Genomic DNA, 21,236 nt, shown 5'->3' on the forward strand with positions numbered 1-21,236 from the left:
AGATGTTGAATTAACTAAGTTTGTGAATGGGACCAAAAATTGTTCAAAGTTTCTGAAAAGTGATTGGTAAAATATGTCAGGTGTAGAATAATAAAATTTCTAAGCTGAACTTGAGCGTTTAGGAACTTTTGAATTTGTAAAAAATTAAACATTTGCCTGTTTTATTTATTTATTTTTTGAGAGAGAGCGAGCACCAGTAGGGGGTTGGAGGTGGAGAGGGAGAGAGAGAATCCCAAGTAGACTCTGCACCCAGTGTGGTGGGCGGGTGTGGGGGACTGGCTCTGACGACCCTAAGATTATAACAGAAGCCAAAATCGAGTCAGAGCTTAACCCACTGAACCACCCCCAAAACCTAAATCCTTGCCTGTTTTTTCTTTTTTAACTTTATTTATTTGACAGAGAGAGAGAGAGAGAGAGAGAGAGAGATCACAAATAGGCAGAGAGGCCGGCAGAGAGAGAGGGGGTAAGCAGGCTCCCTGCTGAACAGAGAGCCCAATTTTGGGCTCAATCTCAGGACCCTGAGATCATGACCTGAGCCGAAGGCAGATGCTTAACCTACTGAGCCACCCAGGTGCCCCCCTTGCCTGTTTTTTAATGAAAGGTATTTCATTCTAGGTCTTCAAGATTCTCATTTTATTTTGAAGAAAGACCGAAGAGATTGCAAATGGCTAGACCAAAAAGCCTCCAGTCAGGGGATGCCTGGATGGCCCAGTTTGTAGAGCCTGTGACTCTTGATCTCAAGCCCCACATTGGGGGGGCAGAGCCTACTTTAAAAAAAAAAAAAAAAGCTAGTTTGTGAAGGGGCTTATTTGGCATGCTAAGGAACTTGGACCATATGCTGAAGGGTATAATAAGGAAACAATATAAAAAGGAGGAAAGCAAGGGCATTTGCACTTTACGAAGAATATGCTTCTGACACTGGGGAGCTGGCTGGCAGAAGAGGGCATAGAGATGGTGACAGTCTGAGCAGTATGACAGAGGTGATAGAGACAAAAGCAAGGCACTTCAGAATGCTGATTGGGTGTAGGGCGTGAGGCAGGGAGCCAGGGAGCCAGGCCTTGTCCTGAAGGCCAAAGAGCACTTGCATTAACAGAGAAGACAGCAGGAACAGTCCGTGTTCAACACATTGTATTTGAAGTGTCTGCAGGATTTACAGGTGAAAATGTCCATTACACAGCTGAAAAGACTGAGTCAAGTCATCCACAGTTTGGTCTGGAAATGTACATTTACAGCTCTTGTGCAGTATAAGGTGAGCGGGAATAAAAATAGCGAGAAAGTCTGGGCAAAGGAAAAAGGGAAGAGGTTGAGGACAGAATTCCGTAGAATACCAGTACTTTAAGGGCAGGCCACAAGCCAAAAAGGAGAAGGGACATCCCTAAAAAGGGCAAAGAATCCCCTAAAGAAAGAAGAACTTGCCAAGAACAGAGGCAGGGAAACCAAGGGAAGGAAGCGTGGACGGTTCTCCTGCCTTAGCGACCACTTCTCAGATAGGAGGCGGGGAGCAGTTTGAATCTGGCTTCTGCCAGCGAATCTAGGAGGGGACAGGCCAGACCGTGCACCCGCGGAGGCAGTCTGGGTCCTGCTTTCAAACCACAAGAACACTTTGGGCCACTGCAAAGGACTCCTTCCTCCAACCCTTTGGTGCAAAGGAGTTTAGCTGGGTAGACAGGAGAAAAGAGGGGGCCGTCCTTTTATTTCAAGCCTTATTTATTTATTTATTTGACAGAGAGAGATCACAAGTAGGCAGAGAGGCAGGCAGAGAGACAAGGGGAAGCGGACTCCCTGAGGAGCAGAGAGCCCCATGCCAGCTAGATCCACGACCCTGAGACCATAACCAGAGCTGAAGGCAGAGGCTCAACCCACTGAGCCACCCAGGCACTTGATTTCAAGACTTTTTTAAACTTTTATTTTTATTGTTATTTTTAAAAATTTTATTTATTTGACACAGAGAGAGAGAGCACAAGGAGGGGAAGCTGCAGAGAGAGGGAGAGAGAGAGAGAGAAGCAGGCTCCGGCTGAGCAGGGAGCTCTACGTGGGTCTCCATCCCAGCACCCGGGGGGTCCTGACCCGAGATGAAGGCAGAGGCGTCATCCACGGAGTCCCTCAGGTGCCCCTTTCTTAAACTTTGATGTGGATTTATTTAATGCTGAATTTCATCCCGGCCCATAAGCGCTTGTTTCTTCTGTAACACCTTTTTCTTCCGCGCAACCTCTACTCTACTCTGGTTTAGGAACACCTCTTTTTCCCCGTAAATCGGCCTTTTCAGTCCCCGACCTGCCCATGGGGCGGTGGCCCGCAGGGCAGGGCTCCAGGGCGGGGGCGGCCACCCCTGCTTAGCCGAGAGGACCTGCCTCCTTCCTTCCGCCTCCCGAGGGCGTCGCTGCGCGGGGCGGGGCCAGCAGGGCGGGGCGCGGGGGCGGGGCCGGACGGCGGGGCGGGGCCTCAGCCCGCCGGGCAGCCCGCGCACTCTGCAGGAGCTGCAGCTGCCGCCGGCCGCGCCTTCAAGGTCTCACCGCTTCCTCAGCAGAGACCCGGGCTCGGCCGCCATGTCCGCCGCGGACGAGGTTGACGGACTGGGCGTGGCCCGGCCGCACTATGGCTGTGAGTGCGGGGGCTCCGCGGCGCCGGGGCTTGGGGGCCGGGCTCGCTGCCTCCGGGGCGCGGGTTTCCCGGGGGCTCGCGCGGGCGGGAGGGTGCGGCAGGGCGGCTGCGGGCCGCGCGGACCCGGAAGAGCCGGCCGCGCCGGGCGGCGGGAGGGCGGGGTGGCGGGCCGCGAGGCGCCCAGCCGGGTCTCCGAGGCGGTGGCGAGGACGCGGGCGGCCTCCTCTCCGGGACCGGGACGCCGCGACCCTCGGCCCCACCCAGCGCCTCCCGCCTCGGAGTCCGCCTCCGGGAGCCGCCGAGATTTGGCGCGGGGGGGACGACCTCGGGTGAGGTGGCAGGAGGCCGGGGCAGGGCGTGTCCCGGAGACCCGGGCTCCCTCGCGCTTCGCGGGGAGGCGCTGCCCCGACTGCTGCCTGCGAGCTGGCCCCGGGGTGCGGACCTGCCGGGCCCCAGGCCGGCGGAGAGGGGCGGCCCCGGGCGGGCCACTTCACCTTTCTCGGGTTTAGTTCCCTCGCACAATTTCAAAAATTAAAACAAGAAAGAAAGAAAAAAACCAGAACCCAACCCCATGACTTCCTCATTTTCTGAACCTCATTTTCTGCCGCTGTCCGTGGAACGTCATTGAACTGTAGGAGGTGGGAGAGCTGTGCCACCGGCCGAAGGCGAGCCCTTCGGAACCCGGAGATTTCGTTTTTAGTGTGTGTTCTCGGGATAAGGGTCCGTTTTTAGGATCATTTCACCCAACAGTTAGGTGTGCGGTACTGTGTCACTTTGTGAAATTAAAGATGAGTAAGATCAGGCCCTGCCTTCCAAGAACGTTTTAATCAGACAGGGACAGGTGTACAACCTAATGACAGGCAGGTGCCATAGAGATAAAAGGGGCAGAACCGGCCTGGCAGTAGGGTCGTGCGGAGGAGGGTCTTGGGGGAAGGCAGTGGGAACACAGGTAGCCTTCAGCAGCGAGCCTTGAACGACGCAAAGTCCGACGGGGCAGGGCGGGGTCAGAGAGGAAACTCGAGGAAAGAGCGTGAATTAAGGTCTTGAAGGGTAGAAGGGCACAGTGGTGGGATGAGAAGGGGCAGGGAGAGGGAGAAGAGTTTCTAAAAATAGTTGGGGCCAAACTGGGAAAGGCCTTGAGTGCCATCCCAAGGAATTTGGAGTTTATGCCCTACCCTGGGTGTCCATGAAGGAGGCAGGTTGACACGGATTGCCTGGGTTTGAATGTGGAGCCAAGCGCTGATTAGCGGTGGAGCGAAGAGCAAGCCAGCCTGTTACCTCATCTGTGAAACAGGAGGGATGATCACAGGACTGCTGTGGGACTTCAGTGAGAGGATGCACAGAAAATGCTTCGCACAGTACTGCCATTTAGTTCTCAGTGATTGCTGGCTTTGGTTATTAATAAAAAAGGGAAAATGACATGATCAGCTCTGTATCAAGACAGAGTCTGGCAGATAGACCAGAGCAGATCTGGGCCAAAATCTCAAGTCCGTATACTTTTTTCAAGTTACAATAAAATTTATTGTCTATATAGTAAACAATGTTTATGTTATCATAGGGGTTAGATGAATGTACTTGAAACCCCGTAATTGCCGTTCTAGGAAAGTCATTGTAGTACATCTGGCTGTCCATGTATCTCCACAGGTTACCCTGCCTCTTTCGGTGACTAACAGGAATTTGATGCTGTGGCATTCTTTTATTGCTCAGAAGGGTTATAGGTCCTTGTGTTTACATTCTTTTCTTTCATGTTTTAGCTGTCCTGGATAATGAGAGACTCACTGCCGAGGAGATGGATGAGAGGAGACGTCAGAATGTGGCTTATGAGTACCTTTGTCATTTGGAAGAAGCAAAGAGGTAAAGATTGGCCGGCTGGAGAGAAGGGAGCTGTTATGGTGTGAACACAGATAGAGATCTCTTTGAATGTGTTGTAGGTGTGACTGGAGGAGGCTGGTAGTTTGAAGGAGTAAGTATAGGTAGGGTATTTATTCATGGGAGCAAGTAGCCTTGATGGCAGTTTATTGTGAAACTCTTTGATGGGCACTTAAGTATTCTGAAAAATTTCCAGATATGTGTTGTTTGGTTTTGTGCTTATGATGCACATTTTTGGGCACTACCAGCTGTTTGGGAGAAATAACAGTTTTTTTTTTTAACTTTTCTTTTCTTTCTTTCTTTTTTTTTTTTTTAAGTAGGCTCCATACCCAACATGGGGCTCGAACTTAGGACCCTGAGATCAGGAGTCACATGCTTTAGGCCTGAGCCAGCCAGGTGCCCCAGAAAGAGCATTTTTGAAGTTTGAAGTTCCTGGCCTTAATGTTTCACAGGTTCTTCACTGGTTTTAATATATGAATTGGATTCATTTTCTGCTTTGGTAGTGCTCTGGGAACAGGCCCGTCCATTTGGCAATGTCCAAAGTTTACCAAAGTCAGCATCCTCTGCTTTCTTTGTAAAGTGGGTGTATAGGGCAGCTTTTATTTTTCAGATGCTCTGACACCTTGCCATCTTATTCTTGGAGTGTCAGTTCGCTATCAGTGGTTCATTTCTTTTGTTCTGTTGCCTGTGCTTCTTTACAAGGCCACAGGGCAGATAGATGTAATTACAGATCATGTTTCCTATATGTGAGCTTTGGTGGAAAAGGCCAGTATGGGATAATGGAAGGTATTTGTGATCAAAGTCTCATGAAAATCAAGGGTGTTTCAAATGGTGCTAATAAACAAAGGTATTTTTGTTTGGTTTGGTTAATACTGAAAATCTTAAAGCAGTCTAGGAAAGTTCAGAGAATAATACAAAAAAAAAAATCCTCGTATTTCTGAAGTTACAAGTGTTAGTCCTTTTCCTTTTCCTCTCAAAAGACCCAGTTGGAGTCCCTTTTGTGCCCCTCCCTGGTCCCGTTTTCCTTTTTCTGTCCCTGGTGTTCCCTCTGGCATGCTTTAGGTGTCCTGAATCGGGGCTGCTGCTTTTCTGAGCTTTAAAGCTTTTCCTTTAGACTAGGGGGAGGGGATTAATGATGGTTTAGGTGGGAAGAATGATAATAACACTTATTTTTCTAAATAGAAGGTTTAAACAGCAGGAAGTGAATATGTAATTAGAAAAGGGGATGTTTCCAAAAAAAAAAAAAAAAAAAGAAAGGAGGGGGATGTTTCTCATACAGAGTTTGTAAGGGCCCCATGGAGGGGGAGAAGGTTAAGTCCTCTGTTACTTAAACTGAACTAGATCTGGTTTTGGAAGGTCAAAGAATCTGAAAGCTGCAGCTGGCATCTGGGAGACCATCTTGTGCTCTGTGAAGCCTCTGGTGTCTCTGTTGAGGTGACTTGGGAATGAGAGGGAAGAACCCCAGCGCCCTTCCTTCCTCCATCTGAAACACTTCTGCTTTTGTTTTAATCTTGGGTTTCCACACTGAAATTCCCTTTTAACACAGGCTCTCTTGGCTGCCACTCCCTTGCTCCACTGATGCAGTTCAGCTACTCCTCTGCTTGAACTCTTTCATTTCAGCGAGGACACCAGAGCCTGCGTTTGCATGGTCTACTTGTAGTTTTCTTGACTGAGCAGTAGCTTTTTTAAAAAAAGTCAATTCAGGGGTGCCTGGGTGGCTCAGTTAGTTAAGCATCCGCCTTCAGCTCAGTTCCTGACCCCAGGGTCCTGGGATCCAGCCCCACATCGGGCTCCTTCCTCAGTGGGAAGTCCGCTTCCTCTCCCCACTGCTTGTGCTAGCTCTCTCTCAAAAAAAAAAAAAAAAAAAAAAATCAATTCATACCGTTAGTTAGATCATCTGGGGAACTTAAAAATACAGATATTTGGGCCTTACCATAGAGATTCTGGTTCAGAAAATCTGGGCTGAAGGTCTAGACATCTGTATATTTTTGTTTTTATTTATTTATTTGTCAGAGCATAAGCAGAGGGAGCATCAGGCAGAGGGAGAGGCAGGCTCCCTGCCGAGATTGGGATTCGATCCCAGGACTCTGGGATCATGACCTGAGTCAAAGGCAGTTGCTTAACTGACTGAGCCACCCACGGTTCCCTACATCTGTATGTTTTAAAGGCTTCCTGTGGTTCTGCTGGGCCCCCTTCACTGAGAAGCAAGATCCAGAAAGCTTTTAGAACTCGGCCTTATGCTGGGTTATGACAATCTGACCAGAATGGTGTTTTCTGTCAGTCACATTTCCTTCTCTGAGTGCTGTGGCAGCAAGGCACATTTCCATCTGCTCTGGAGTGCATTCCTTTCTGTCAGGTGTTTTTCCCAGAATTGAAAAGCAGCCTATTTCCTTAACATCCATGATCACCTGGAGGGTTCTTTAGCTGGACGCTTTTGCAAACTTAGGAAGTGCAGTGAGACATTGGTTACAGTCTTTATTTTTTACGCTTTGGGTTATAAGGAAGGGTAAAATTGTGGCACATTGCCCTCTTGGCCTGGCGTTGTGGAAATGTGCCTGGTTTGTTTTATGGAGGCAGTCACAGGATGCCGTGGTGGTGGTGGTTATTGTTGAAAGCTTTGAAGAGAAAATCAACTTTGGAGGCGTGTATTTGGATTTTACTACCAGAAAGGGCTTGGAAGAATCCCCTAGAAAAGAAGACTACTATCTCTACTGGCCATCTGAAGTGGGTGCTACCACCCCTAAAAAGCGTTTGAGGTAAACCACAGGCAAATCACCTGCCCTTCCGTATTAGTTGGGGCTTCAGCTCCTCTTGGGTTTTCTGCCCTGGTGAACCGGACTCCACCTCGTGTGCGGCGAGGGCCACACTTTCCCGTCCAGCTAGAGCCTGGCTTACCTTTTCGGATTGGCCCGGATCCTGTTTCCTTCACAACCTCCACACCTCCCAAGTTGGAGGAGCCCCAGAGTCTGGAATTTACACCCCTTCCAAGTCCAGGGGGAAAGATCAGAGAGATCCAAGGGAGAAAAGGTTCCCCTCTTTGGTTCTATTTATAATACCGATGCTCCTCCCCTTCGAGTACAGGAGCTCCATTGTGTATCCTAGGACACTCCGTTTTCTCCCGTACCTGTAACAGAGCTCCTTCCCGAGAAGAGAGGAGATTGTGTAGAGAGCATGAATATGAGTGTGTGGAAACAGTGAGTGGAAGGGTGCTTATAGAGAAATGACAGTGTGTTGTGGTGTGGGTTTACGTTTCCCTCAAAGGTTAAGTGGGAGAATTCAGGAGTGGTTCCATAGAAGAGTGCACCAGGAGTGGTTGGAAAAAAGAGAATATAGAGATTCTGCTTTTTCCTATGTTTTGGAGAGTAGCTTTAATATGGAAATGAATAAAATATCATCTGAGGATTCAGGGCTTTTTGCTAAGGACTGCAAAGCAGACCAGGCATTTTAAATGTGGGTTTATTTTTTTAATTAAAAAAAATTATTTATTTGACGAGAGAGAGAGATCACAAGTAGGCAGAGGGAGTGGGGGAAGCAGACTCCCTGCCAAGTATAGAGCCCGAAGTGGGGCTCGATCCCAGGACCCTGGGATCATGACCTGAACCGAAGGCAGAGGCTTAACCCACTGGGCTACCCAGGCTCCCTAATGTGTGTGTATTTTTATGGGTTTATTTTTATCTTTTTGCCTGTTCTGATGGGCCTTACATTTGTTTTGGCTAAGGGGCAGTTGTAGAGGTGAATAACATTTCCATTTGGGGAGGCAAAATTTAAATGCATGAGGTACAGGAAGTGCTTGAGTCTCGGTCAGAAGGAAGTAATCGAGGGAAAGGTCAGAATGTCTACGTGAGCAGCCCCAAGAAGAGAACACATCGGGCCTGGCAGAGCAGGCAGCGTGCAGGTGAGGACAGTGCCTGAGCGGAGCCAGGAGAGAATTCAGTTAGGTTAAAGGTCACAGTAAGAAGGGTGATCGTAGCAGTCTTTGAGTTTGACGATGAAGTGTGCCTTCTTTCAGAGGCTTGCTGTTTTGGGCCACGTTCCTTTTGCTGTGTCCCTACCCCAGCTGAAGGGGCAGGGTACCCTACCTAGCCCCTTGTAGAAGGGGAACTAAGGGTTCCAGCTGGTTGGAGACCGCCAGAGATGATATGGTGTTAACAAGAGCATAGCACCAGATAGAAACACTCTTCCTTCTCTAGTTTGGGGGAATTGAGAAAGGATCGTGAAAACAAATCCAGTCTTGAGAACAAATTCTCTTTTGTGCATATGTCTTTGTTGTTGACATTGAACAGGATGGGCTCTTCAGATCTCTTCTCCTCTTCATGGGATCAGAACTCCAGTAACATCTGGATATATCCAGGCTGGTACACCGCGATCATGAAAATAAGTTAAAGACGTTTAATTAGGCAAGAAAATAAAAAATGGTAGGTGAGGTGGCTCAGAAGAACAGCTTGCCCACCGGCTTCTAGAATCCCCAAATGGAGGAATCTCACTTCATTTGTAGGAGGCTGATCCATGCTCTCCTCTTACAGATGGGAAAACTAATTTAGTTGCCTCATGAGACCCTGTGTGAGTAACGGGGCCATGTAAATGTCGTTACTTAATGGCACGTTTGACTGCAAGCTGGGTATACTCATGTATTCATAGTTATTAAAGTATGGGGTGGGATTTAGTCTTAATTTTTTTTTTTCTTAAGATTTTATTTATTTGACAGAGAGAGAGAAGAGAGCACAGAGCAGGGGGAGCGGCGGGCAGAGAGAGAGGGAGAAGCAGGCTCCTCGCTGAGCAGGGATCCTGATGTGGGGCTCGATCCCAGAACCCTGGGATCATGACTTGAGCTAAAGCAGGCACTTAACTGACTGGCCCATGCACCCCTAGTCTTAACTCTTAAAATGATGACACAGATGAAAAAATCCCTATTCTCTTTTCTGAAGCTTACCTTGGTGCACCTGCTTTGGATAGACTTACTAATAAGAAGTTGGTTGCATTTAAAAGTGTATTGGAGCACCTGGGTGGCTCAGTGGTTAAGCATCTGCCTTTGGCTCAGATAATGAGCCCAGGGCCCTGGGATCCAGCCCTGCATCAGCCTCCCTGCTCAGTGGGGAGTCTGCTTCTCCCTCTCCCTCTGCCTGCTACTCCCCCTGCTATTCTCTTTCTCTCTGTCAAATAAATAAATAAAATATTTTTAAAGAAGTATTTGTTAAAGTTCAAACTAAGAGTGCTTTTGCACATGGTAATAATGTTACAAATGGGAAGATTAGCTCCTAGTGTAGCCAGGAAAATGTTTTACTGCTGTTTACCCTGTGGTGTAGCTGAGACACTTAGCAAAAGTTACAATTTACAAATGTGGAGAGTAGGGATGCCTGGGTGGCTCAGTCAGTTAAATGTTGGCCTTCGGCTCAGGTCACGATCCCACAGTCCTGGGATGGAGTCCTGTGTCAGGCTCCCTGCTCCGCAGGGAGCCTGCGTCTCCCTCTGCCTGCTGTTCCCCCTGCTTGTGCCCACACTCTCTTTTTCTCTCACTCTGACAAATTAATAAAATCTTTTTAAAAAAATCTGGAGAATAACCTGATACATATTAGGCAGTCATCTGTTAGTACTAAGCACTAAGTACTAAGAAAGGTCATATGACTTTAGTCTCATAATACTTATAATTAAATGAAACAGACATTTTAAAAGTCTGAACAAAACGTTTTTAAAATCTTGACGGTTGAGATACATGAAGTGAAAAGAATGAGGACTTTCAGTTTTGGCAGGTGTGATTTTTGATTCTGGTTTTGCAAGTTGTTTAAGTTGCAAAGTGAGTTGGTTAAGCATCACCTTTGGAGTGAGCCCAAGTTTGTACTTTGCAGAATGGAGACGCCCCGCATCTTACGGAGGTGCCTAAGGTGCCGTGAGGGCTACTTGCCCGGCACAGTGTCTGAGCTATGGTAGGGCTGCAGTGAACACTCAGTGGGTATATTGTCTGTCCTGGTCCCTGGGGCAAAAACAGATGTAATACGAAGATGATGACGTGTTAGTAAACATTTCTGGAGAATTATCTGGGCACTTTCAAGGTCTTAACGGTTGGTAGCTCTAGTTTTTCACTTCAGATTTAAGCTTTTGTTTGGAAGGAAACACCAGAAATAGAGGCTACCTCTAGGGAGTGGAGTGTGGGGGTGGAGGGTGTGAGAAGACTTTCCTTTTTATTTTAGAACACTTTGGTATGTTTAAAATGCTTTTTACAGTGATCATAAATTTTGTAATACAGAAGAAAGGAAGGGCTTAAGTAAAAGGAAAAACCATCTATAAAATTTTTAGATAGTGGTATTCACAAAGTTAGACTTTTAAATTGCTATAGTATTGTCTTAATTACTATTTTCAGTGGTTACATAACATCCGTAAGTTATTTAGGCTAATTCCAGTTTAAAAATCATTGCTTTGATTGCTGGATAGTTTAAACATTTTTCCCATGTACCTGTTATCAGTTTTATTTTATTGTGCAAACTGTTGATGATGTTTGTCTAGTAGGGTCATGAGGTTAACTTTCATGAACTGTCATAATATGGACATCAATGTTCTCTTGTATTTTTAAGATTATATTTACTTATTTGACAGACAGAGATCACAAGCAGGCAGAGAGGCAGGCAGAGAGAGGAAGGGAAGCAGGCTCCCTGCTGAGCAGAGAGGCCGATGTGGGGGCTCGGTCCCAGGACCCTGGGATCATGACCTGAGCTGAAGGCAGAGGCTTTAACCCACTGAACCACCCAAGTGCCCCCCTTCCGTTGTATTTACTACCAACATTTTCTCTTGGTTTTCCATTTTTTTAAGATTTTTTTTTTTTTTAGGTTTATTTGACAGACAGAGATCACAAGTAGGTAGAAAGGCAGGCAAAGAGAGAGGCAGGGAAGCAGGCTTCCCACTGAATAGAGAGCCTGACTTGAGACTTGATCCCAGGACCCTGAGATCATGACCTGAGCCAAAGGCAGAGGCTTTAACTCACTGAGCCAGCCAGGCGCCCCTGGCTTTCCATTTATTTATTTTTTTCCACTGTATAGAAGTTTTACTATTTTAATTTTTTCTGACTATTTTATTTTCATTTTATTTTTACGTAATCTCTACACCCATTGTGGGGCTCCAGCCTACAACCCCGAGATCTGGAGTTGTGTGGTCCACTGAGCCAGCCAGTCACCCTTTGTACAGAAGTTTTAAATTTTATGCAGTTGAGGTGTTAAATCTTTCTCTTTGTAATTTCTTCTATAAATTCAATGCTTAGGTAGTTTCATTTCTCTAAAGCCTTGCTAAAGTGTGAAGTTTATATTGTTGGCTTTTCTTTGATTTAATGGTTTAAATTTTTTTTAGAAATCTAGGTCTTTAAATCTTACGGTGTTTTCTAAATTATTCTGTCACTTGAAAGCAATCTTGGGGCGCCTTGGTGGCTTAAGCCTCTGCCTTTGGCTCAGGTTATGATTTCCTGGGATTGAGCACCCCCAGTTGGGCTCCTTACTCAGCGGGGAGTCTGCTTCTCCCTGTCCCTCTGCCCCCCCCACCCCATGCTCTCTCTCAAATAAAAACAAAAAACAAAACAAAACAAATAACCCACAATCTTTTTACTAGCTATTAGCAATTGATATCTACTTTGTCAAATATTAAATTGTGTATAGTTCTGTTTCTAGACTCTTCATTCTTCTATGGCGAAATATATTTCATTTTCCTTTTTTTTTTTTTTAAAGCTTTTATTTATTTATTTGATGGAGAGAGATGACAGCGAGAGAGGAAACACGAGCAGGGGGAGTGGGAAAGGGAGAAGCAGGCTCCCTGCTGATAACGGAGCCCAATTCACGGCTCAATCCCGGGACCCTGGATCATGCCTTGAGCCAAAGGCAGATGCCTAACGACTGAGCCACTCAGGCACCCCTTCTTTCTTTCTTTTTTTTTTAAGGTTTTATTTATTTTGTGGGGAGAGGGGCAGAGGGAGAGAGAGGGAATCCCAAGCAGATTCCCCCACTGTCCGCAGACCCTGCCCCAGAGCTCAGTCCCACTACTGGAGCAGAAACCAAAAGTCTGGTGACACTCAACCCACTGAGCTACCTGGGTGCACCTGTATTTCATTTTTCTTGAGAAAATGTGTTGGACTTCATTTTCTTGTACTTACTGAGAAATATCTAAATGAAGCTAACTTGATTTATTTTTTATTTTTTTCAAGATTTTATTTATTTGACAGAGAACACAAGTAGGAAGAGAGGCAGGCAGAGAGGGAGAGGGGGAAGCAGGCTCTCTGCAGAGCAAAGAGCCTGCCTGATGCGGGGCTTGATCCCAGGACCCTGAGACCATGACCTGAGCCAAAGACGGAGGCTTAACCTACTGAGCTACGCAGGCACCCCAAAGCTAACTTGATTTTAGCGCCGTACAAGTAACTTTTTTTTTTTTAACAATTTTTCATTATTTGAAACTTGGAAAATTCTTGTTTCTCAGTGTTTCCTCAAGTTACATATTAAAGTTGATATTGGCTTGGTAATTTTGCCTGTTATGTGGAAACTCTTGATTTATGTTATCTTTTTTGTTTTAGCTCTAGGAAGTTGTTGAACCTTTGTTAGTTGGTTCTGATTTTTTATTCTGATTTATTATTGGTTATTATTGGTTTTATTTTGGGGTGTCTGTTGGTAGGTTAGATCTGTATAGTTTGTTTTATGGCTCTTTATCATTTTGTCTGTTTTATCAGCATTCTAGATATGTGTCTCACATCTATCTTCTGATTTACTGATTTGATTTTTTTTTTAAAGATTTTATTTATTTATTTGACAGATCACAAGTAGGCAGAGAGGCAGGCAGAGAGAGAGGGGGAATCAGGCTCCCCGCTGAGCAGAGAACCCGATGTGGGGCTCGATCCCAGGACCCTGGGATCATGACCTGAGCCGAAGGCAGAGGCTTAACCCACTGAGCCACCCAGGCACCCCCTGACTTGATTTTCTAATGTCTTGATTTTTTTCCTGGTCTGTTAATGACAGTTGCTCTGTCCTACTGCAGTTTTCATTTTGGACTGTTAACTCCTTTTCCCTCTCTGTTCTTGTTAACAGATGAAATGGTCTTTAATTAGTTCATGAAGAATAGTGTGACACATATAGCATTCTTTTCAGGCAGAAGAAAGGAGCTTGCAGCCAGGAGTTGGGTTTAATACTTCACCAGTTCCCCTTATTTTCAGTAAGTCTTGGAGTGGGTGTGGCCACAGGAAACCAGTGTTAGTTGGCTGGCTAAGTGTGTGGATTGTCCAACAGTCAAGATTGGGAAAGTCTAACTGGGCTAAGTGGGCCATCCATCTGGTCAAATTTGGCATATATTTCTTATCTTCAAGGTCAGAGTAACAGTTGTGTTTATATATTTTAATGTTCCCAGTGAAAAAATAGTAAAAATCTATTTGAGGACCTACATTGGCATGTTTAAGGAATTTAATTTTCTGGCTTTGCATGGTGACCTGTCCCTGATTTCAGTGTAATTTCTTCTGCTTCAAAGTTTAGCACTTTGGGGATATCTGTCGGTAGCAGGACCTGTTTTGAACATTTTTAAGCCATGTGGCATTTGATAAACTAATTCCTCGCTGTTTGCAATTGAGCTGCTGAATAAACTCCTTCACGGGAAGTATTTGTATAAGAAAGTGCTGGTAGGCAAAGTGAGACCATCCGGAAGTGATTCATCTGACTGGGGCTGTTTGTTTAAAATTTGGGACTTGGTTGCCTAGAGACGGTATCTTTGAGCAGACTGAGTGAAGTGCCACTTGAGTACGGAGGCTTGCCTCCCCACCTGATTGAATCATGACTCTGCCGCTTGGTTTTTCTCCCAGGTTTTCTGATTTGATCCCTTTGCCTTGACGTGTGTGATTCAAACATCATAAACATATAATAAGTGGAAGATCTGGTTAATGTTTTACCTTGGAGAAAAAGTTTACTTGCTTAAACTTGGATGTTTTAAATTTTTTCTTCTAATTCTATGTCAGGAAGAATTACTTTGTCATTTTTTAATAAGGCATTTTATTACAGAAACCTCAATAGATACTTTTACAACAGCTAAAAGGAAACAGACTAAAACCCCAAAACCCAACCCTGCAGTTTGCAAGGACGTCATACTAGAAGGTATTTTCTGTCTGCCTCAAGATCACGGTCCTCCTCTGCCTCTTCACTGTCACCCTTGGGACCATTTGTTACTATTTCATGAGCAGTTACTGCACTCCTGGCGCTGTGCTTACTGCTTTCCTTGTGTGCTCTGACCAGCTAGTCTGGAAGCCCCTCGAGGTACTTATTCTTATCTACATTTAACAGAACAGAAAGCAAGGCTGGAGGCTGACTCGCCCATCCAGTAAGTGGTAGATCTGGATTTCAGGTTTGGCAAGTACTTACAGGGTCAGTCTGCCACTTAGTTCTACTGCTTCTAAAAATACTGATAGCAACCATCACTACCGGTAACGCAGCAGAATGATGATGGACTTGATATACAGCACAACTGTGAGATAGGCATTATTTTTACAGAGGGGGAAAAAATGAGTTAGTATCCCTCGCCTGATAGTCTTGTAACTCTCCGTGCACTTCTGAGCCTGCTCTGGGTGACCCTAGTACTACTGGTGCTGTCAGCCTCTCTAGGCCTGGAAGGGGCGACATGTCAGCCCACCGTTTAAGTCTACTGGTTCCTGGAGTTGGTAACTGCCAGGCTGTCCTACGGGCGAGGTACTGTCTGCGCCTGCCTGCTGCTTGCTGCGGTCTCTGGCTTGCCCCTCTGACTGTCTCACGACAGTTCTCTGATTGTCTCATGTCTTTGTTTTGTTTTGATTTGTCTCATAGCTTAATGTCTGACTAGAGTGTTGGATTTTGTCTTATACTTTCTTTATTCAGTGGAGAGCTAAAGATAGTGATGGACATACGTAAGTAGCTATTAAATGTTTGTTGATCTGGGGGGGCGCCTGGGTGGCTCAGTGGGTTAAAGCCTTTACCTTCTGCTCAGGTCATGATCCCAGGGTCCTGGGATCGAGCCCCACATCGGACTCTCTGCTCGGCAGGGAGCCCGTTTCCCTCTCTCTCTCTGCCTGCCTCTCTGCTTACTTGTGATCTCTCTCTGTCGAATAAATAAATAAAATCTTTTTAAAAAATGTTGATTGGTAAAAGATTTATTCATGCTTATGAGAGACGTAGTAAACATAGGGCCTCGTGGCTGGCTCAGCCATGAACATGCAGCTCTTGATCTCAAGGTTGTGGGTTTGAGCCCCAAGTTGGGTGTAGAGATGACTTAAAAAATAAAATCTAAAAAAAAATATGATGAACGTAAAATCTAAGTTTAGGGAATTTTGTAGGTGTCTAGAAGCATGATACTGGCCTGTGACAAATGTGTATACTTAACTTTTTTGACCTAACTCCTGCTCACAAAGACTTTTCCTGGAAATGGAAATGGATGCAATAGAGATGATGGAGTAAAATACGGGGGCTTTGGGGAGGCCAGAGAGTTCCCAATTGGTTTCCTTGTTCACAGCCTGGGATCTACTTTTGATTTAGCTTAGAAAAGCATTTCTTCTTCCCACTTGCTTGTTTTTTAAATAATGACCTCATGCAGACAGGAGTGGCAAACTGGATTGGAAATTGCCTTGGATCGTTTGGCAAGAGCTGTATTTTTTGGTGTTGTGGGTGGAGGAAAGTCCTGTCTAAAGGCCTCTATTTCTTCTTTACTCAGAATACCTTCCTGTTGACTCACTGGAAATCATAACGAAAAGCAGAAGGAGCACTGGAGAGGTAGCTGCCAGCCCAGGGCTTGGCTTCTGTTGGGGCAGATGTCTGGGGACTGAGAGGATGCTGGCTTGAGGCAAAATTGTAAGACTTTTGTAGTGGAAGGAAAATACTATTGTTGTAATGGGTATTTATCCATAACGTAGAAAATATCTGTTTCTGGGGATAATTACTCAGCCACATCAAAATCAAAATATTCTCTAGAATAGGATTAATTAGTGTTCCTAAAAACTGAAGCAGAAGAAACTGAAGTATAAAGGGAGCTAATGGGGAAAAATTAGAAAAGGAAAAATTGAAAAGAAGGAGGAAAAACCGATGATCATTGTAGTAAAATGATATAAAAATAAATAGAAAAAGCCTCGGGGCACTTGGGTGGCTCAGTCTTTAAGTGTCTGCCTTTGGCTCAGGTCATGACCCTGGAGTCCTAGGATAGAGCCCTACATCATGCTCTCCGCTCAGCAGGAAGCCTGCTTCTCCCTCTCCCACTCCCCCTGCTTGTGTTCCCTCTCTTGCTGTCTCTCTCTGTCAAATAAATAACAAATCATAAGAAAAAGCCTCACAGTATAGCCAGTCATTTCATTATGAATAACATATGCCGGCACTCCTGGGTGGCTCAGTCAGTTAAGCAGCTGCCTTCTGCTCAGGTCATGATGCTGGGGTCCTGGGATCAAGCCCCTCATCCAGCTCCCTGGTCAGCAAGGAGCCTGCTTCTCCCTCTCTCTCTGCTTGCTGCTCTCCCCACTTTTGCCCGCTCTGTCTCTGTCAAATGAAATCAAATCAAAACAAAACAAAACCCAAATAACATGCAGGTCAGATGACCTTTAGAACAGCTATAAGGAAACAAAATATACTTACTACTTACAGGACTATTGCAACAAAATGTCTTTCTGCCCTGAAAACATACTGTTCTATCATTAGTCTGGACAGTGTTTCTTAATCATTGGTTGAATTGGTAGTGCTAAGCAGTGGTTTGACTCTGAGGGTTTTCCTTTAAAAACGTGAGAATTCCCCCAAAAATATTTTTTAGGTAGATTTTAGTTTTTTAACTAAAACTTTTTTCCTAATCGTTAAAAAAAAAAAGAGAAAGATAATACATGAACCTGTCTTAGAGTCTATCCTGGGGTATACAGTGAAAAGCTGTGTCCCAGCCACCCAGTTTTTCTCCAGATGGAACCACTGTCATGAATGCATGTGCTTCAGTATTCAGTATGTAGAGATACAAGTCACTTTTATTTCCTTCTTTAGAAGCGATAGTGCACTGTACATTTTGCTTTGCATCTTGTGACTTATTCCACATGAGTACATTAGAGTGCCGCATTTTTAAAAAAGATTTTATTTATTCATTTGAGAGAGAGAGACAATGAGAGCAAGTGAGCACGAGAGGGGGAAGGTCAGAGGGAGAAGCAGACCTCCGCTGAGCAGGAAGCCCGATGTGGGACTCCATCCTGGGACTCCAGGATGATGACCTGGGCTGACAGCAGTCGCTCAACCAGCTGAGCCACGCAGGTGCCCTAGAGTGCCACATTTTTATCTCCACATTTGCACGCTCTTCTGTGTATAGATTTAACCTACCGGTGCACATTTCCCCCAACTTTGTTATTATAAATAGTCTTCTAGTTAGCAACTTTTTGTGTTTGCCATCTCATGCTTGTGCATATTCTTGGAGGGTAAATTTCTAAAAGTGGAATTTCAGAGTGTGTACATTTAGTTTTGATAAATATTGTCAACTTTCTCGGTGGAGGGTTGTTCCATCCTCAATATATGAGAGGGCTGGCTTACCCATAATTTTACCAGCCTGCAGTATGAATAGTTTTTTTGAGTATTTGTGAATTTTGGAGGTGAAAAATGGTATTTCCTTGTAGTTTCATTTTCAGATTATCTAATTTTGAGTGAAGCTGAGCATCTTTTAAAAAAACTTTAATTGGGGCGCCTGGGTGGCTCAGTGGGTTAAAGCCGCTGCCTTCGGCTCAGGTCATGATCCCAGGGTCCTGGGATCGAGCCCCACATCGGGCTCTCTGCTCAGAGCAGGGAGCCTGCTTCCTCCTCTCTCTCTGCCTGCCTCTCTGCCTACTTGTGATCTCTCTCTGTCAAATAAATAAATAAAATCTTTTAAAAAAATAAATAAAATAAAAAACTTTAATTTTTTCTTTCTTTCCTTTTTTTTTTTTTAAAGGTAGGCTCCACACCCAATGTAGGGCTCAAACTTTTAAAACCATGAGCTGAAGAAACCATGTGCTCTGCCAACAAAGCCAGCCAGGCATCCCTGAGCATCTTTATACGTGTCTAAAAGCCAGATGTATTTCTTTTTCTGTCAGCTGTTTTAGTTGAACTCTTTGCTCATTTTTCTGTTGAGTCATTGACTTTTTTTTTTTTTTAAAGATTTTATTTATTTGAGAGAGTGTGCAAGAGAATAAGCACAAGTGGGTTGGGGGCAGAAGGAGAAGCAGACTCTGCTGAGCAGGGAGGCTATTGTGGGCTCGATCCTGGGATTCCAGGATCATGACTTGAGCCAAAGGCAGGTGTTTAACCAACTGAGCCACCCAGGCACCCGAAGTTCTGGCTTTTCTTACTGACTTGTAAGAGCTCTTTATATATTGAGGGAATTGACTCATTAATAGAGTCAATAGAGAATAAAGAAATTGACTCATTAATAGAATGTGTTTTAACAACATAGTTTTATTTCATTTTGTTCAGGTTTCCCACTAATGCTATTTCCCATTAATGGAACTACTTTGTCCTGTACCTAGACACTCCATTTGCAACTATACCCCAGTATAGGATGTCACATTTTATCACTATTAAAGCTCATCATTAGATTCAAGGTATTTTGAAAGCAGAACTGTCATGCAGTGTATTAACCCATCACTCCAGCAATAAGGCAAACTCAAATTCAATCAGTACATATCGCTGATAAGTGCCAATAAAAATGTTTTACCTGTAACACTCCCTAAAGAGCTTTCTTTGAATTTAAAACCTAATAGCTCCTTTCTTCATTGAGATAAAATTCGTAACATAAATTTGCTATGTTTAACCATTCTAAAGTATGCAATTCAATACTTTTTTTTCGGTATATTCACAATGTTGTGCAGTCACCATGACTATTTAATTCCAGAAAATTTTCACCCCCAGAAAGCCCACACCCATTAGGCAGTCACTCCTCATCTAGCAGCTCTTTTTGAATATGGTTTATTCAGCTGGCTCTATATCTTAACCTCCTTACAGCCTGGTCCACATTTATCCAACCTGTCACTGAAGTTGCATGAGACATACTTGTAAATGCCTTGCTAAAACCTACACATTACTGTGTTTCTCTGATTCACCAATCTGGTGACCCTGTCCAAGAGGAAATGATGTTAATGTGAAAGGGCTTGTCTTGAGAAGTCCTAGCTGAATCCTAAGTGTCACTTCTTTCCTCACTAAGTGCTCATAAGCCATCTGTTTGACGTTATGCTAGGAATTCTGCCCGAGACTCATTTGCTAGACAACAATTTGTGATACCTTCTCTTCCTTTTTAATAATTAATACATTTGCCCTTCTCCACTTTTAAAAACCACATTAAAACCAAAACAAAACAAAGCAAAAAACAAACAAAAAACAAAAAAACCACACTTCTGCCTAATGCCTTAAAGATTACTGATGACAGCTCATCAGTTATACCTACAATAATGGCTTTAATTTAAGCTAAGCCAAGAACATGAGAACTCTGAAGAATAGAAAGAAACTGCAGATAAAACATGTAACAGTTGAGAACTGACCATAAACATGCCCCAAATTCTTATATGAAGTAGTCTCTCAAATCCATCATTCTGGCAAAGAACAGCATTTCTCAATCCAATATATATTGGAACAGGAGTACCTGAGTAGCTCAGTTGGTTAAGCATTGGGCTCTTGGTTTGGGCTCAGGTCAGGATCTCTGGATGGTAAGATCCAGCCCCTGGACTGGCTCTGCGCTCAGCAGGGAGTCTGCTTGAGATTCTCGCTCTCCCTATGCCCCCTGCTCAGCTTACAGTCTCCCTCTCTCCCTCTTTCTAAAGTAACTAAATAAAATCTTAAAAACAAAACCCCACAATTGTGGAACAAGAGTCCTTTTAAGAAGGATGGTCTGTGAGAAGAGTCTGATAGTAAACTAGGTTTGAGAAATACTGTTTATACTATCTTCTCCCTTGGAGAGTCAGAATTTACAGCCCATGATGAAGATTAACCCACAGAGGAAATAATCTCTTTAATTTGGCTTAATCCATGATTTCTGAAGTTTGACTACTAAACACTTTCTTTCTTAATTCCATAATACTCATTAGTAGAATATACCTCAAAAAATAGTGATCTGGAAAGTCAGCCACACAGTGTTCAAATCCTGAATTGTATTCTCCTTTAGCACAAAGAATAAATTATGTAGCTTGGCAAGTTGATTCATCTCTAAACAGTATATATGCCAAAGCTGTTAATTTAAAACCTGTTTCCTCAATGCCAACTTCATTACACACTATTAATCTTTTTTTTAATGGCACAATACAACTTGCTTGAATGTACTCTGGAAAATTCTAGCTAATTTCTCTAAAATGATCTTTTTATGTTGAATTAATAGAAATGTGGCATATGCAAAAGGAAGAGGTTCTTTCACTGTCCTCTGTGTTGGTCAGGGGCTACCTGAAGTTGGTCTTCAGGTCTGGAGGCCATAATTTAAGAGGGATCTTGACAATAGTCTAGAGTAGGGATGGTAGATAGTGGCGGGATTCTTTCACACCTGCAGCAGGCCCTGCTGATAGATCAGAATCCTTTTCAACATAAGACCTGAGGAGCCACTCCCAATCAGTGGGAGTTGGTCCACTGGTTGAGACACGATTATTGCTCAAGGACTAGGGCATGTTGAATGAGCCTAACCAGAATGATCAGAGGTCTATAAATTACGATGTATGAGGAATCATTGAGAGGACTCAGATTATTTAATATGGAGACAGGAGTTAGGGGGACTCTAGAAATGTAGAATCTCAGAAGTGCAATAGTCATCCAGTATAGGAATTCATTCAACTGTTA

At 44.4% G+C, this 21,236-nt stretch overlaps 1 protein-coding gene across 1 annotated transcript in view; it reads left to right on the top strand.

Annotated features, from left to right (window-relative positions):
* Nucleotides 1-2,434: 2,434 nt before the first annotated feature.
* IQGAP1 (IQ motif containing GTPase activating protein 1) overlaps nt 2,435-21,236 on the top strand; it is a 100,580-nt gene continuing 81,778 nt past the window's right edge. Inside the window, exons 1-2 of the mRNA XM_045067235.1 lie at nt 2,435-2,601; nt 4,356-4,455. Of these exons, the coding sequence (XP_044923170.1) occupies nt 2,547-2,601; nt 4,356-4,455 (155 nt within the window). The 5' untranslated portion in view covers nt 2,435-2,546. The remainder of the gene's footprint in view (nt 2,602-4,355; nt 4,456-21,236) is intronic.

This window comes from Mustela putorius, unplaced genomic scaffold (assembly GCF_011764305.1).
Source record: "Mustela putorius furo isolate JIRA1106 unplaced genomic scaffold, ASM1176430v1.1 tig00003875_pilon_pilon_pilon, whole genome shotgun sequence".
In the NCBI taxonomy this organism is placed as follows: Eukaryota; Metazoa; Chordata; class Mammalia; order Carnivora; family Mustelidae; genus Mustela; species Mustela putorius.